This window comes from Herpailurus yagouaroundi, unplaced genomic scaffold (genome assembly GCF_014898765.1).
Source record: "Herpailurus yagouaroundi ecotype Mexico unplaced genomic scaffold, PumYag 192, whole genome shotgun sequence".
In the NCBI taxonomy this organism is placed as follows: Eukaryota; Metazoa; Chordata; class Mammalia; order Carnivora; family Felidae; genus Herpailurus; species Herpailurus yagouaroundi.
The window spans coordinates 2,211,561-2,223,772 of record NW_024412423.1 but is presented as its reverse complement, the minus strand read 5'-3'; the positions used below and the strand labels follow the sequence as shown (position 1 = coordinate 2,223,772).

The 12,212-nt window shown below is 56.6% G+C and overlaps 1 protein-coding gene across 1 annotated transcript in view; it reads right to left on the bottom strand.

Annotated features, from left to right (window-relative positions):
* Positions 1-3,472: 3,472 nt before the first annotated feature.
* Positions 3,473-12,212, bottom strand: part of COL23A1 (collagen type XXIII alpha 1 chain) — a gene marked incomplete at its 5' end in the record, with an annotated part of 354,617 nt that continues 345,877 nt past the window's right edge. The window contains 8 exons of the mRNA XM_040444718.1: positions 3,473-4,392; positions 4,949-4,987; positions 6,824-6,910; positions 7,050-7,103; positions 10,608-10,634; positions 10,838-10,891; positions 10,977-11,039; positions 11,996-12,022. Of these exons, the coding sequence (XP_040300652.1) occupies positions 4,318-4,392; positions 4,949-4,987; positions 6,824-6,910; positions 7,050-7,103; positions 10,608-10,634; positions 10,838-10,891; positions 10,977-11,039; positions 11,996-12,022 (426 nt within the window). The remainder of the gene's footprint in view (positions 4,393-4,948; positions 4,988-6,823; positions 6,911-7,049; positions 7,104-10,607; positions 10,635-10,837; positions 10,892-10,976; positions 11,040-11,995; positions 12,023-12,212) is intronic.

The window sequence follows — 12,212 nt, the reverse complement described above, 5'->3', positions numbered from 1 at the left end:
CTGAGGCCCCTGCTGTGCCCCTGGCCCTTAGCAGTTTCCGTCTCTGGGAAGGGTTCTTGGGTGACCCCGCCGCTTTTTTCTGTCCCAGCAGGGCTCTGAGCTCAGGGCTCAGTTTCCCGCGTCTCCTTACTGGTGCATAAAATGGGTTGCCTGTGAGTTAACTGGGAATGTGTGACTGACACCTAGCCCAGGGCCTGGTTCACAGCAGGGGCCTCAGGGCTGGAGAGGAGATTGTCAATGCTGGGGCAAGACCTAGGACTTCCAAATTTCAGGAGGGAACAGGGTCACTGCTGGAACTGACCAAGAGGGTCCTGGGCATGAGCATGACTTTCAGGGCGGCATGACTCCTGCTAGAATCCAGGGAGGGTGAACAGAGTTCTGTAAACACTGAGAGAATCATGCAGTGTGTAGGCAGGAAGAGCGTTGGGAGGCCTGCTCAGCCTTATAGTCCGCGGCCAGGAAACTCAGGCCCAGGAAGGAAAGGGGCTTTGCTCCCAGGCACCCAGCAAGTGTGTAGCAGAGGCTGGACTCCAGCTCAGGTCTGTCTGACTCTGACGTTCAGTGCAGTGAATGAGAAGAAATGACCCCCAACGGGCTGGGAAGCTGTGCTACCAGAGGCATAGCCCCAACCGGGGTGGGGCCCTGGGACTTTCTGCCTTGACAAACCCAGAACAAGGGACTTAGGTCGAGGCCTGAGCAAGCTGAGGAAGGGGAGGTTCCTGCTGTCCCTCCTGTCACCGGTCACGATTCTCAGCTCTCTGCTCTGCTCCCTTTGTTGCTGATTTCTTCATCCCTTCCCCCATGCTGGAAAATGCTTAAGGTATTTATTAAAGAGCATTTGGGGTTTCACTTTTTTAAAATTGTGGTATCATATACATAATGTTACCATTGCAACCATTTTTAAGTGTATAGTTCAATGGCATTAAGTACATTCACATGCAACCATCACCACCAACCATCTCCAGAACCTTTCTGTCTTCCCAGGCTGAGTTAGAAGGCAGGCTGGTGGGGGCGGGGGGGGGGGGGTGCGAGTCTGAGAGTCCTGTTTAGGCCCCATCTTTGGCCCTGTTTCTAGCCCCAAAACACAATGGCCCAGGGCAGCTCAGAGAAGTCAGGTCGGCTCTGGGAGTGTTCCTGCCTTGGGGTAAGAGTGAGAAGGTTGCACTCAGGTCCAGCTCACATCTCATCTACTCCCAGGGTGTCCAGGGTCAGGGGGGCAGTACAGCCGCAGGCCAGGCTGGCCCAGTTCCTGGGCCAAGTGTCTCCAGTAGGGTTGGGGCAACACTAGGAAGCTTCCCCCTTCTTCCTGCTCAGAGAAGCCCACTCCTTCTTTCCTCTGGCCCCAGGCTCAGCACTCCTCTGTTATCTCAAGTGTGGGCCTTGGGGTACGAGGGCAGGGATGGGAAGAAGTGGCTGAATTGGGATTTGAGTCCCAGGAGTGTTCCCCAATCATTGTGACAATCTCAAGCACCCTGTGTGTTTCTAGCAGTATCTTGGGGATCAGGAAGAACGAGGCCTGGGTGAGCCTGCTCCTCTTGAGCCTCAGCTCATCTGGAAAAGGTGATAGTAATCCTTGTGATTAGCTTAGCTGCCATGGCACGCAGCGGGGCTCAATAAATGTGCTTCCCTCGCTTTGGAAGGGGGTAGTGTGAGGCCAAACTGACTTTCTCAGCAGAGGGCCATGAAGCTCTCAGTCCTTGAGGCTCAGCTGTGAGGCAGGGACCCCCCCCCCACCTTCCCGCCCCCGCGCTGAGTCTCAGCTGGGACCTCAAGCACATCATTCATTCTTCTGTAGTGTTTTGCCCTTGCCCAAGCTCTTGGAAGACTCTGTGGGCTCTGCGTTTTGAAGCTTGTTGAAATTTGCAGACCTGACGGTACACGGTATGAGGCCACAAGGGGGCAACAGTGGGCCATGGATGGCCTTGTCTTGCCAAAGGGGTGGTTTCTTCCTCCCTTGAGGATCTGCCTGCCAATCACCCAGCATCATGACACTGCCTAGCAGACTCCATGCCCGGCCAAACAATTTGGAAGGACAAACTGGAGGATATCCAAGGACCTGGGTCCAGTCTGCCTGCCACCCACAACTGTCTTGGCTGTGCATCCCTGGGCAGGTGTCCCCCTGCTCAAGTGCTTCAGTTTCCCCGTATGTGAAGTGGAAACAGTGACACCAATCATGGAGGCCTGTCCTTCCTTCAAAGGGCTGGTTATGGGATCCACTGAATCACCCAGGTAGAGGGAGAAGCGGATTAACTGTAGCGTCCAGCCGAATTGTAAAGTTTTGCTGGGGCTCCCAAGGATGCCCGGACACCCAGCGATCTCCATCAGCCCTCAGAGCCCCACTTTGTTTCTGTCCCCTTCCACACTACCAGCTTCCCCAGTGAGCCACACGATTGGCCAGCCAGCAGCACGGCCCGCCACTTACTGCCAACAACTTAGGGAGACAGAGCTGGGGAGTTGAGACTTTCCTCCTCCCTAGCAGCGTGTGGCTGGGCCCCTTCTGCATAGTGAGGAAGCCACGTAGCGTGACCTGGGCAGACTCCCCATACTGGGGTTTCCTTAGTGTTACCCCTCGGAAACAGAAGACCTGAGGTACCATCACTGCAGGCCTGTTCTTGTCCGTACTACCCTGGACGTGCTTGGTTTTGTCATCTGTGAAATGGGCATCCTGCGAGACTGTGGCCCTGGCTTGGTCTTAGAGCGGAGAAAAGAGAAGGGATTCCGAACCAAAAACGCTTCCTGGTGCCTGACCTGTCCTAGGGGTAAGCATTGCTGTCCCATTTTCCAGAGGAGGTGGCGGATTTGAATTTCCCAAGACGGCTGCCACGAGATCTACTATCGCACGTTTTCTCCTCAAAGATGATGTTGGCACTTTCCCCTTGAATGAGGGTGAGCCTCTGATTCTGGCAGGACGTGACACCATCTGATTTCTGAGGCCTGGCTGTAAACGGTGTCACAGCTTGCTGCCTGGTCCGCCTGGCTCATGCACCGTGGGGATCCAGCAGCTGTGCTGGGAGGAAGCCCAGGCCACACAGAGAGGTGTCCTGGCTCTCTGAGGTCCCAGGTAACGGCCAGCATGGGCCACCATGCCTAGGAGAGCTTGAGTGACAACCACACGGCTGAGCCTATCACCCCTAGAACCGTAAGAAAGAAACGTCGCTGTTTTAAGGTAAGCTTTAGGGTGATCTGTCATGTAACAGTCATTGGCCGTTGGATCGGAGGAGAGTATAGGGAGTCCGTGACATGATGACTGGATGGAGGGCTCAGCCGGTACGTGGCCGGCCAGGCCTTGAGTCTGTCTTTCTAACACCAAACCCTATCTTTGCCCTGACCCTGAACAGCTTCCTCTGGTTTCTGGGGGGGAAGGGGGGGGCTCTGACCCAGGAATTGTCCCTTGTACCTGCCCAGCCAGCAAAGGCCAGGCTGAAACCTTGCCAAGAGGTGCTCAGGGGCAGTCTGCAAGGACAGGCACACCCAGACACACACTGTGGTTTATTACACGCAGCGATAACCGTCTATACAGAGAAAGGAGGCAAGCATCTGGGCTGGGGATGACAGCTGGGAGCCCCTGTCAGAGGTGGGGGAGCCTCTCCTCAGAGCACGGTGGCTGGGGTTGCAGACCCCCTGCTCGGGCTGGCCGGGAATCCACCCACGCCTTCTTCTTCTGCACAGCTCATCCGAAGGACCATTTCTGGCAGGCTGACCGGAGCTCTCCCGGGTGGGAGAGTTGGGGCAAGAGGAGACCCCAACTCTGAGCTGCGGGCCAGTCTCCTTGGGCTGGCAAAGTCCCATCATGACCCTCTTCTGGGTGCAGCAGCCACTCCAGTCTGGGACCCGCCGTCCTCCACACTCGAGGATCGAGAGGCTCCTTGCAGCTGGGTCCACGGGTGGTGGTCTCCTCTGGGCCAGAGGGCACGTGTTCTCATGGCAGGCTAGCTTCCTGAGGCCCACTGAGCTTGGTGGGAGTGGGGGCGCAGCGTGCTCCCCAAAGCTCGCAGCATCCAGCTGCAAGTGCCGGGCAGAAACCTTGTCCTGTCCCGGTGAAGCCAAGGCCCAGAGGGGCCCCAAGGGGCGGGCAGCTGGCTGTGGCCAAGTCCAGAGGCCAGAGAAGCTGGGGCAGCTGCGTTTGTCATCCAAGCCCCGGACCTTTCTGGATGGGGTGGGCCCCAGGGCTCCAGAACCTCAGGGGACAGTCTCTCTGCTAATCAGGTGGCTGAGGGCCCAACCCAGCATCTCTGCAGCCCCTCCTGAGCCAGGCACTTTCACCCTCGTCTCCTTCCCGGGAGAGCCAAGTCCCACGGCTGCCCCTTGGGTACACAATTACCCTGGACCGGCCCGTCCCCTTTCCTGCCAGCTCCACGTGCTGATTGTTCCAGGGCTGGGCCAGGCCATGCACTTAAATGCGACAAGGCCGCAGGTGGTGCATCCCGTGAAAAAAAGATCAATATATTACTGTTCTGTTTTTACAAAAATTAAAAACGTCCACACGCATCTGTACAGGTTGTGAGCTGGGTGCGGGGGTCACTGGAAGAGGAGGGAGAGACTGAAGGTGAGGAGGGAGGCCCTGCCCTGATCTGAGCACCCTGTCCTGCCCATTTCTTCTAGAACGGGCACGCCCCCAATCCTCTCATGCCCGGCTCTTGGCTTTCACCCTCTCTCAGTGGGGCAGTTTGGGCAAAGTCCCAGGGGGGTGCAGATGGCTTTGCGCTGGCTGGGCCAGGTGCTGGGCGAGCCCCGACTGACCGACAGGGTGGACTAGTCACCCGGGACCACAGCCTCAAGCCTGGGGCCACGCGATGGGAGAGTCAGAGCTGGGGCCGTGTCATCCCAGGGAAACCTGGCTATTGAGTCACTGTGTGGGGAACCGCAGACACCCAGCCCCTGGGGTCTCCCCCACCCCCACCGCCGCCCTCCTCACAGCCTGTCCTAGAGACTCCTCCCTGCAAGGTACCTTATGCCAGCAGCCAGGCACGGGCAGCCCATCAGGGCCCTGGAAAAGAAAAACGTTTCAGTGGGGATGGGGGTAGGGGACTTGATCAGCTCCCTACACTCTGTACACCCTTGCCCCGTGTGTAGGGAGGCAGAGCTGAGGGAGCTGCCACACGAGGCCACTGGACCCCACTGAGGCAGGGCCCGAACGCCTGTCCACCTGGGTAGTCGGGTCACAAGACATGAGGGCCTCTCACTGGGCTTGTCCCGAGTGCGCCCCCATGGGGCTTGGTTTGTTGGGACACTAGAGCAGGGACAGAACCAGGGGACCGTGGAGTATCAGGTACTGTGCTGGAATCTGCCGGCCAGGAGATACCGAGGGGCTTCATGGCTTCCTGCCCGCAGCCATGATGGTGGCTCTGGCCCCTTACATTGGGGGGGGGCCTGAGAGCTCTCAGGAGTTTCTCCGAGAGTGTTTTGAAGGGCAGTCCAGGAAGCGGGATCCCCCTCTGGCCTGTCCTGGTCCTTGTGTCTGGATCTGGGTGGCAGGGCAGAATGAGGCTGTCAGGGTAGAAACCGGGGTGGGGAATGGGGATTGTCTGGGGGGTGCCAGCATGCCGATGCCAGCCCAGCACTCAGACACAAGGTGGGGTGGGCAAGGTTTCTAGGGCGGCCTGGAGGGTAAGGGAGCTGGGGAGGGACCCGTCAGGCAGCCTAGAGTCCTTGGGGAACCCCGGGGGGAAAATTCTTCATTCCAGAGGCACACACGGGAACACATTCCATGGAGCTGCCAGACATCTACCAGGGTCACGGGCTGGGGCCCACAGGGAAGTGGGGGGGAGGGGCAGGAAGGAAAGGAAGGCAGGAGAGAGGAGGGGGTAGAACAGAGGGCACAGGTGCCCGGAATGCACAGCACAGCACACAGCAGGCCAGACCGCATACCACAGGGCAGGGCCCGCTGCCCCTCGCCAGGCCCCTGGAGCCCGGTGCCCCTCGCTGGCCTCCACATTTAAGGTTCTCCTGTTCCAAAGACAAAGGCTGAATGACCCGGAGGGAAGTCTTGGCCCCGGGCCTGGAGTTGCGAGGCTGGGCCACCACGTCTCTCCTCTGTCCCTGCACTTTTTGAATACGGTCACCACCCTCCTATTTCTCTCAGTGACTCCCCAAGACCACCTAGTGGCCCTAGAGGCAGGGCCTAGTACCCCCACTGCTTGGATGAGGAGACTGAGGAACCAGAGGGCTGGTGTGACTCACGGGCAGTCAGAGGACTGGGCCTCTGGGGTCCCTCACCCTGATCCCCCTTTGAAAGGCAGCCAGCACCCCTCATGGCCGGGTGGCCAGGTATGAACATCTGCTCGGTCTTAGTGTGGAAGGTCCCTGTTTTCCCTTTCCTGTCTTTTGTGAGCTCCATGGAAGAGTGTGACGTGTGGACCCTCCCAGCCTTCCGGGGAGGGGAGTGAACTGTGGTAATTTCTGGCCTGCAGTCCAGTGGGCCTCAGGGGCTGATGTGAGAGAGAAGGAAAGGAGGAAGGTGTGGGGAGCAGGGAGGGACTTTGGGGCATGCAGAGGGGGTGCAGGGGCCGCATGGGGCCACCCATACCAGCAAGGGACACCCACCCAGAGAGGTGAGGGTGTCCTAATCCTCTGTAGCGCCAAGGAAGCTGAAAAGAGATGGGCAGGGACCCTGGCAAACACTGAGGGGGTGGGTCCCCCTGAGGCACGCTCAGGGTGGGGAGTCAGGACCAGAATGAGAGAGGTGCCTCCATGATGGCAGTGACAGCTGCAGTGGTCTCTGGGGCTTGCGAGTGAGCTCTGAGGACAGGGAAGACGTTGGCCTGACCCTGGCCTGAGGCGGCAAAGACCTGGGTTGGGGCTCCCGTTCTGCTCCGACACGTACCACGGGACACGGCTGGTCCAGGCCTGGCGGTCCCGGCTCCCCCTTCTGGCCCTTCACACCTTTCCGGCCCGGGACTCCTCGCTCCCCCTGCACAAGGAAGGAGATGGGTGTGTGGCCAAGGCTGCCAGGTTCAGGACCCCTCCTCCGCCTCTCGGAGGGATGGGCCTCCAGCTGGCAGCCACCCCTGCCCTGCTGCGCCCCCATCCCAGCCTCCACCGACCCCCACCTTCTCTCCACGTTCGCTCCGGTCACCTTTCTCTCCTCGGGGTCCAGGGAAACCCTGGAAAAAGGAATAAAATGAGGTTTGAGGTTTGGTCCTGTATCTGTTCATCTCTGTGCCTCCATCACTGCCCCTTCCCCATGCAAATTTGTGGTACCCGCTGGCCCCACTCAACTCCTCGGTGACACGTATGTTCGGCACGAGGCTGATTTCAAGAAAAGCATACATTCAGGACGCTAGCACTGCTTCCTCCAAAAGAGAACACCGGCGGTGTCTCTGGACAGAAGCCCTCAGGCAGAGGGCTTTCTCTCGCACGTCACTGTCACATGCTGCTGGCACTGGCCCTAGCTTGGCTAGGGACAGAGACCCAGGAAACTTGTGGAAGTTTACGTCACTATCTTTGGTGGACTCAGAAATGGTGACCTTTCTTGAGCCTTTGGCTTAATCTCTTACCCACCTCTACCCACCCATTCATCCATCTGTCCATCCACCCATGCAACCAACATTTTTAAAAAACTTAAAAAAAAATTTTTTTTTTTAATGTTTATTTTTGAGACAGAGAGAGACAGAGCATGAATGGGGGAGGGTCAGAGAGAGAGGGAGACACAGAATCGGAAGCAGGCTCCAGGCAAAAACTTTTTTTTTTTTTTTAATTTTTTTTTTCAAACGTTTATTTATTTTTGGGACAGAGAGAGACAGAGCATGAACGGGGGAGGAGCAGAGAGAGAGGGAGACACAGAATCGGAAACAGGCTCCAGGCTCTGAGCCATCAGCCCAGAGCCCGACGCGGGGCTCGAACTCATGGACCGCGAGATCGTGACCTGGCTGAAGTCGGACGCTTAACCGACTGCGCCACCCAGGCGCCCCCAGGCAAAAACTTTTTAAAAGTTTTTATTTATTTTGAGAAAGAGCACGGGCAGGGGAGGGGCAGAGAAAGAGGGAGAGAGAGAATCCCAAGCAGGCTCCACACTGTCAGTGTGGAGCCCGATGTGGGGCTCGAACTCACGAACTGTGAGATTATGACCTGAGCCGAAACCAAGAGTCAGACGCTTAACCAGCTGAGCCACCCATGTGCCCCTGCAATCGACATTTCTAAGCATCCACTAGGAACTGGGCTGTGGGCTGGATAGTGAGGACAGAGAAACAGATTTGATGTGCCCCCCCCCCCCACCCCTTTATTTTCTGTGTCTTATGATTTGACATCTTAAAAATTTTGCTGGCTAGGAAGAGGCTGCCCCTCCCTCATGTTGAGTTTTGGAAACAGCAAAGGGCTGGTGTGGGGCACACCTTTTATATGTAAACCGAAAATCCCGAAATCACTCCCTTTATCTGCCTCTCACACAGCAAGCTGAAATCATCCCAAGGCCCAAAATCATCCCAAGGGCAGGTAGCAGGAAACTAGGGACCACCCCTACAGCCCGGAGCCTGCCCAGATTATTCATACTAACTAATCCTCAAGTGTCTCTCCTGCTCTGTCTTGCCTCTCCCAAGGAAGCCCCAGTAAAAGCTCTGGCTTAAGCTGCCCCCCACTCCCTTCTACCTCTGGATCAAACCTGGTGCTTCCCCATGTGGCCCTGCCTAGTGAGTGAGCCCTTCCCCCGGGAAACAAAAGTGACATATTTTTCTTCCAATGGCATTGGCCAAACTGTGTCCTCAGTCACCTCCACAAATTAAAACCCTGCAGTTACAAATGTGACACTTCCCTCACAGTCTAACATGGCAGGCAAGAGGATATAGAAGATGATGGTCTATGCTCAGTGACACAGGATGAACCAGATGCCATGAGGTCCGAGGGAGAGGGGCTGTTCTATCCAGGTGTGAGGTCAGGGAAGGCTTCTGAGCACACTCCCCATGTCTGCTGGGCCTGGTGGAGTGGGCGCAGGGCCAGAGGCTTGCCAGGTAGAGCCGGTGGGCTCTGAGCTCAGCTCCAGGCCTCCCAGAAGGCAGCCGTGGCCACACCGCTGGTGGCCCAGTCTCTTTAGCTCCACTACCTCCCTGACAGAGCCTGAACTGGATTCAGCATTGGTGTCTTCTCTGGACCCTTTACATGGATGGAGCATCATCTTCCCAATCAGAAATTCTGTGTCTACACTTGCTCTCCCAGGTGACATTCTCTCCTTAAAGCCTAGGGTGGACACCAGAGTCCGTGCCGCCCTACATCTGGTCACCATTGCCGTTGCAAGAGCCACCTGATTTTCCTGGGAGCCACCCTCCCTTCTTATAACCCACTGACTCCACTCCCAGCTCCAGGAGGGAGGATGTGACCAGGGCTGGCCAATCAGGGCACTGCATTTCTCACAGCAAGTCATGTTTCAGCATTGACCCAACTGGGGCCAGAGAGAGGTGATGAGACTTTTCTAGAAGAATACAGAGTGAGGCAAATGGTCTTTCTCCAGGGTTTGGGGCTATTGCCTCCACCTCATTACCACATGTAACTTAAAATGACACCCCAACAGAGAAAGCACAGACGGGAGGACGAGAGGGTGGGTTGTGTGGATCCACGCACTGTCCCTCTGGATTTTTTTAAATTTTAGAGAGACAGTGTGCACAAGTGGGGGCGAAGGGCAGAGGGAGAAAGAGAGACAGAGAATTCCAAGCAGGCTCCATGCCCACGACCCTGGGATCATGACCTGAGCCGAGATCAAGAGTCAGACACACAACTGACTGAGCCATGCAGGCACCCTTGGATTTTTCAGTTAGTAATCAGTTTAAGCCAGTTAAATATTTTTTAATGTTTATTTATGAGAGACAGAATGCAAGCAGGGGAGGGGCAGAAAGAGAAAGGGAGACACAGAAGCTGAAGGAGGCTCTAGGCTCAGAGCTGTCAGCACAGAGACCGACATGGGGCTCGAACTCACGGACCGCGAGATCATGACCTGAGCCGAAGTCGGACACTTAACTGAGCCACCCAGGCACCCCAGTGTAAGCCAGTTTAAACTGTTTTCTGTTGTTGGCCACTCAAAGATCCAATCAACCTCGAGCTAATACTTCCTCTCCTCTTCTTCCCTCAGTAATGTCTAGCTGAAGCTTCAGCATCTCTCACTAGGATATTGCAACAGTGCAATTTTTAAATGACACAGAATGACACAGGATGACACAGAATCCAAAGCAGGCTCCAGGCTGTCAGCACAGAGCCTGATGCAGGACTTGAACCCACAAACTGCAAGATCATGACCTGAGCTGAAGTCGAAAGCTCAACAGACTGAGCCACTCAGGTGCCCCAATGCATCATCCTTCTATCCATTTATCTATCACCCATCCATCCATCATCCATATATCCAACATCCATCCACCTATCACCCATCCATCTGTCCATCTGTCCATCCACCATCATCCATATATCCATCATCGATTCATCGGTCCATCCACCCATCATCCACCCATCAAGTACCTACTCTGGGCTATGAACTAGACTTGGCATTGAGGACACAGGGGGAACTTGGAGTTTCAACCCTGGAGAAGGGGGTCACATCCAAGTCGCAGATCAGGTGACTGTATGGCCAGCACGGGGTCAGAAGCTACACACAAGAAGAGCCTGATCACAGGGAATGATGAGATACTTACATCCAGGCCCGGCTCCCCGGGTCTTCCCTGAGGAGAGACAAAGAAAGATGTGAGGGGGCTGGGGAGGGGGTACCGGGAGCACTAATGGCTGGGATGTGCAGCCTTGTGAATTGTCCTCAAGCCCGATTTCTGGCCCCGGGACAGTGTGGTGTCAGGGGTTGAGCCACCAAGGCCGAGCGACACAACAAACATGTGGCCATACTTGGGGGGCGTTAAAGGAGGGTGGTTACCTTCTCTCCTTTGGTTCCTGGCAGTCCAATAAGGCCCGGCGGGCCAGCTGGCCCCTGGGTGGAAAAGGAATGGGTCAAGAAGCATGACAGTTATAGGAATTAGCAGCCTGGAAGGATGGACAAGGCTCATGACACTCACAGGCAGGCCGCTGGGGCCTCTCTCCCCTGACACGCCCTTCTCTCCCTTTGCTCCGTCCAAGCCCTGCAAGCCAAGAGGAGACAGCAGTCAGTGGGGAGGGGTCAGAGAGACAGCAGGACAGGAAAGCTTGGGGCCTCAGTGACAGGCGGGGATGCAGGGCAGAGGGACAGACTCCAGGCTCTCAGGGACTTGACCCCAGCTTCCTTCCAGTGCACATAATTGGAATGAACTATGAGTGTGTGCACTTTACCTTTCCCCACCCATGGGTCATCACAGGAGATTGTTGCGGTCACACCCATTTCACAGATGAGAAAAGAGAGGCAAGAGAGAGGGGCAGGGATGGGCGCAGCCACACAGCCAAGAAGCAGCAGAGCTGAGGACCAGTCGGGTTTCTGAGCCCCAGCCTTGGACCTTGTCCCTAACAGAAGCTGCCTCTTCTAAACACGATCTGGGGAGGCCCTTGGGACAAAACAGAACCAGAAGCAGCCCATCTGGTCAGCCACATGCTTGGCCCCACTCAGCTGGTGGGAATCATGACCAAGTCCTGCCGGCCTCTGGGCTGGGGGAATGGAGAGGTAGTCTCTCCCCCAGGGTGCATGAGAGAGAAGCCAGGCATGGCAAACAGGGAGGCCAGCTGGCCTCCTCCAGGCAGGGCACGTGGGCAGGCCACATTCACGGTTTTAATTTAAGAGCAGAGGACATGACATTATGTAATACACACGACGCCCAAGACTTCATGTCCAGGATGGGGGCAGTTAAGACGGATGTGTGCATGAGGCAGCAGACTAGTGCTTGGGCAGGGGGACAGAGCCCCAGTGGGGGGCAGGGGATGCTGGCTCCAAGGACATCAGGGAGGTTGTACTCCAGGGGATTCTGAACATTCAGGCCCTGGGATAATGCGGAGCTGGTCTGGAGCCCAGTGTGGGGCCCTCGCTGCCCATTAGCAAGGCTTTCTGGAACTGTCCAGGCTGTGGGTCTGAAGTGAGTAGGGGGGTTTCCACCCATGCCCCACAGCTCACCTTGGGACCCTGGATTCCCTGAAGGCCCTGGAGGAGGAGAGAGCAAATCAGAAAGGCCATCAGGCTGGGTCCAGTGCTCGGAGCCAGGTTCTTCTTACAGTGGGTCACAAAGGCTCATGGGCCACTCACTGGCCTCCATGGCCCTGACCTCTGTGGCCTCCCAAGCCCAGACCCAGGCTCTGCCATATTGCTTGATGTGGCCCCTTCCCCACCGAGA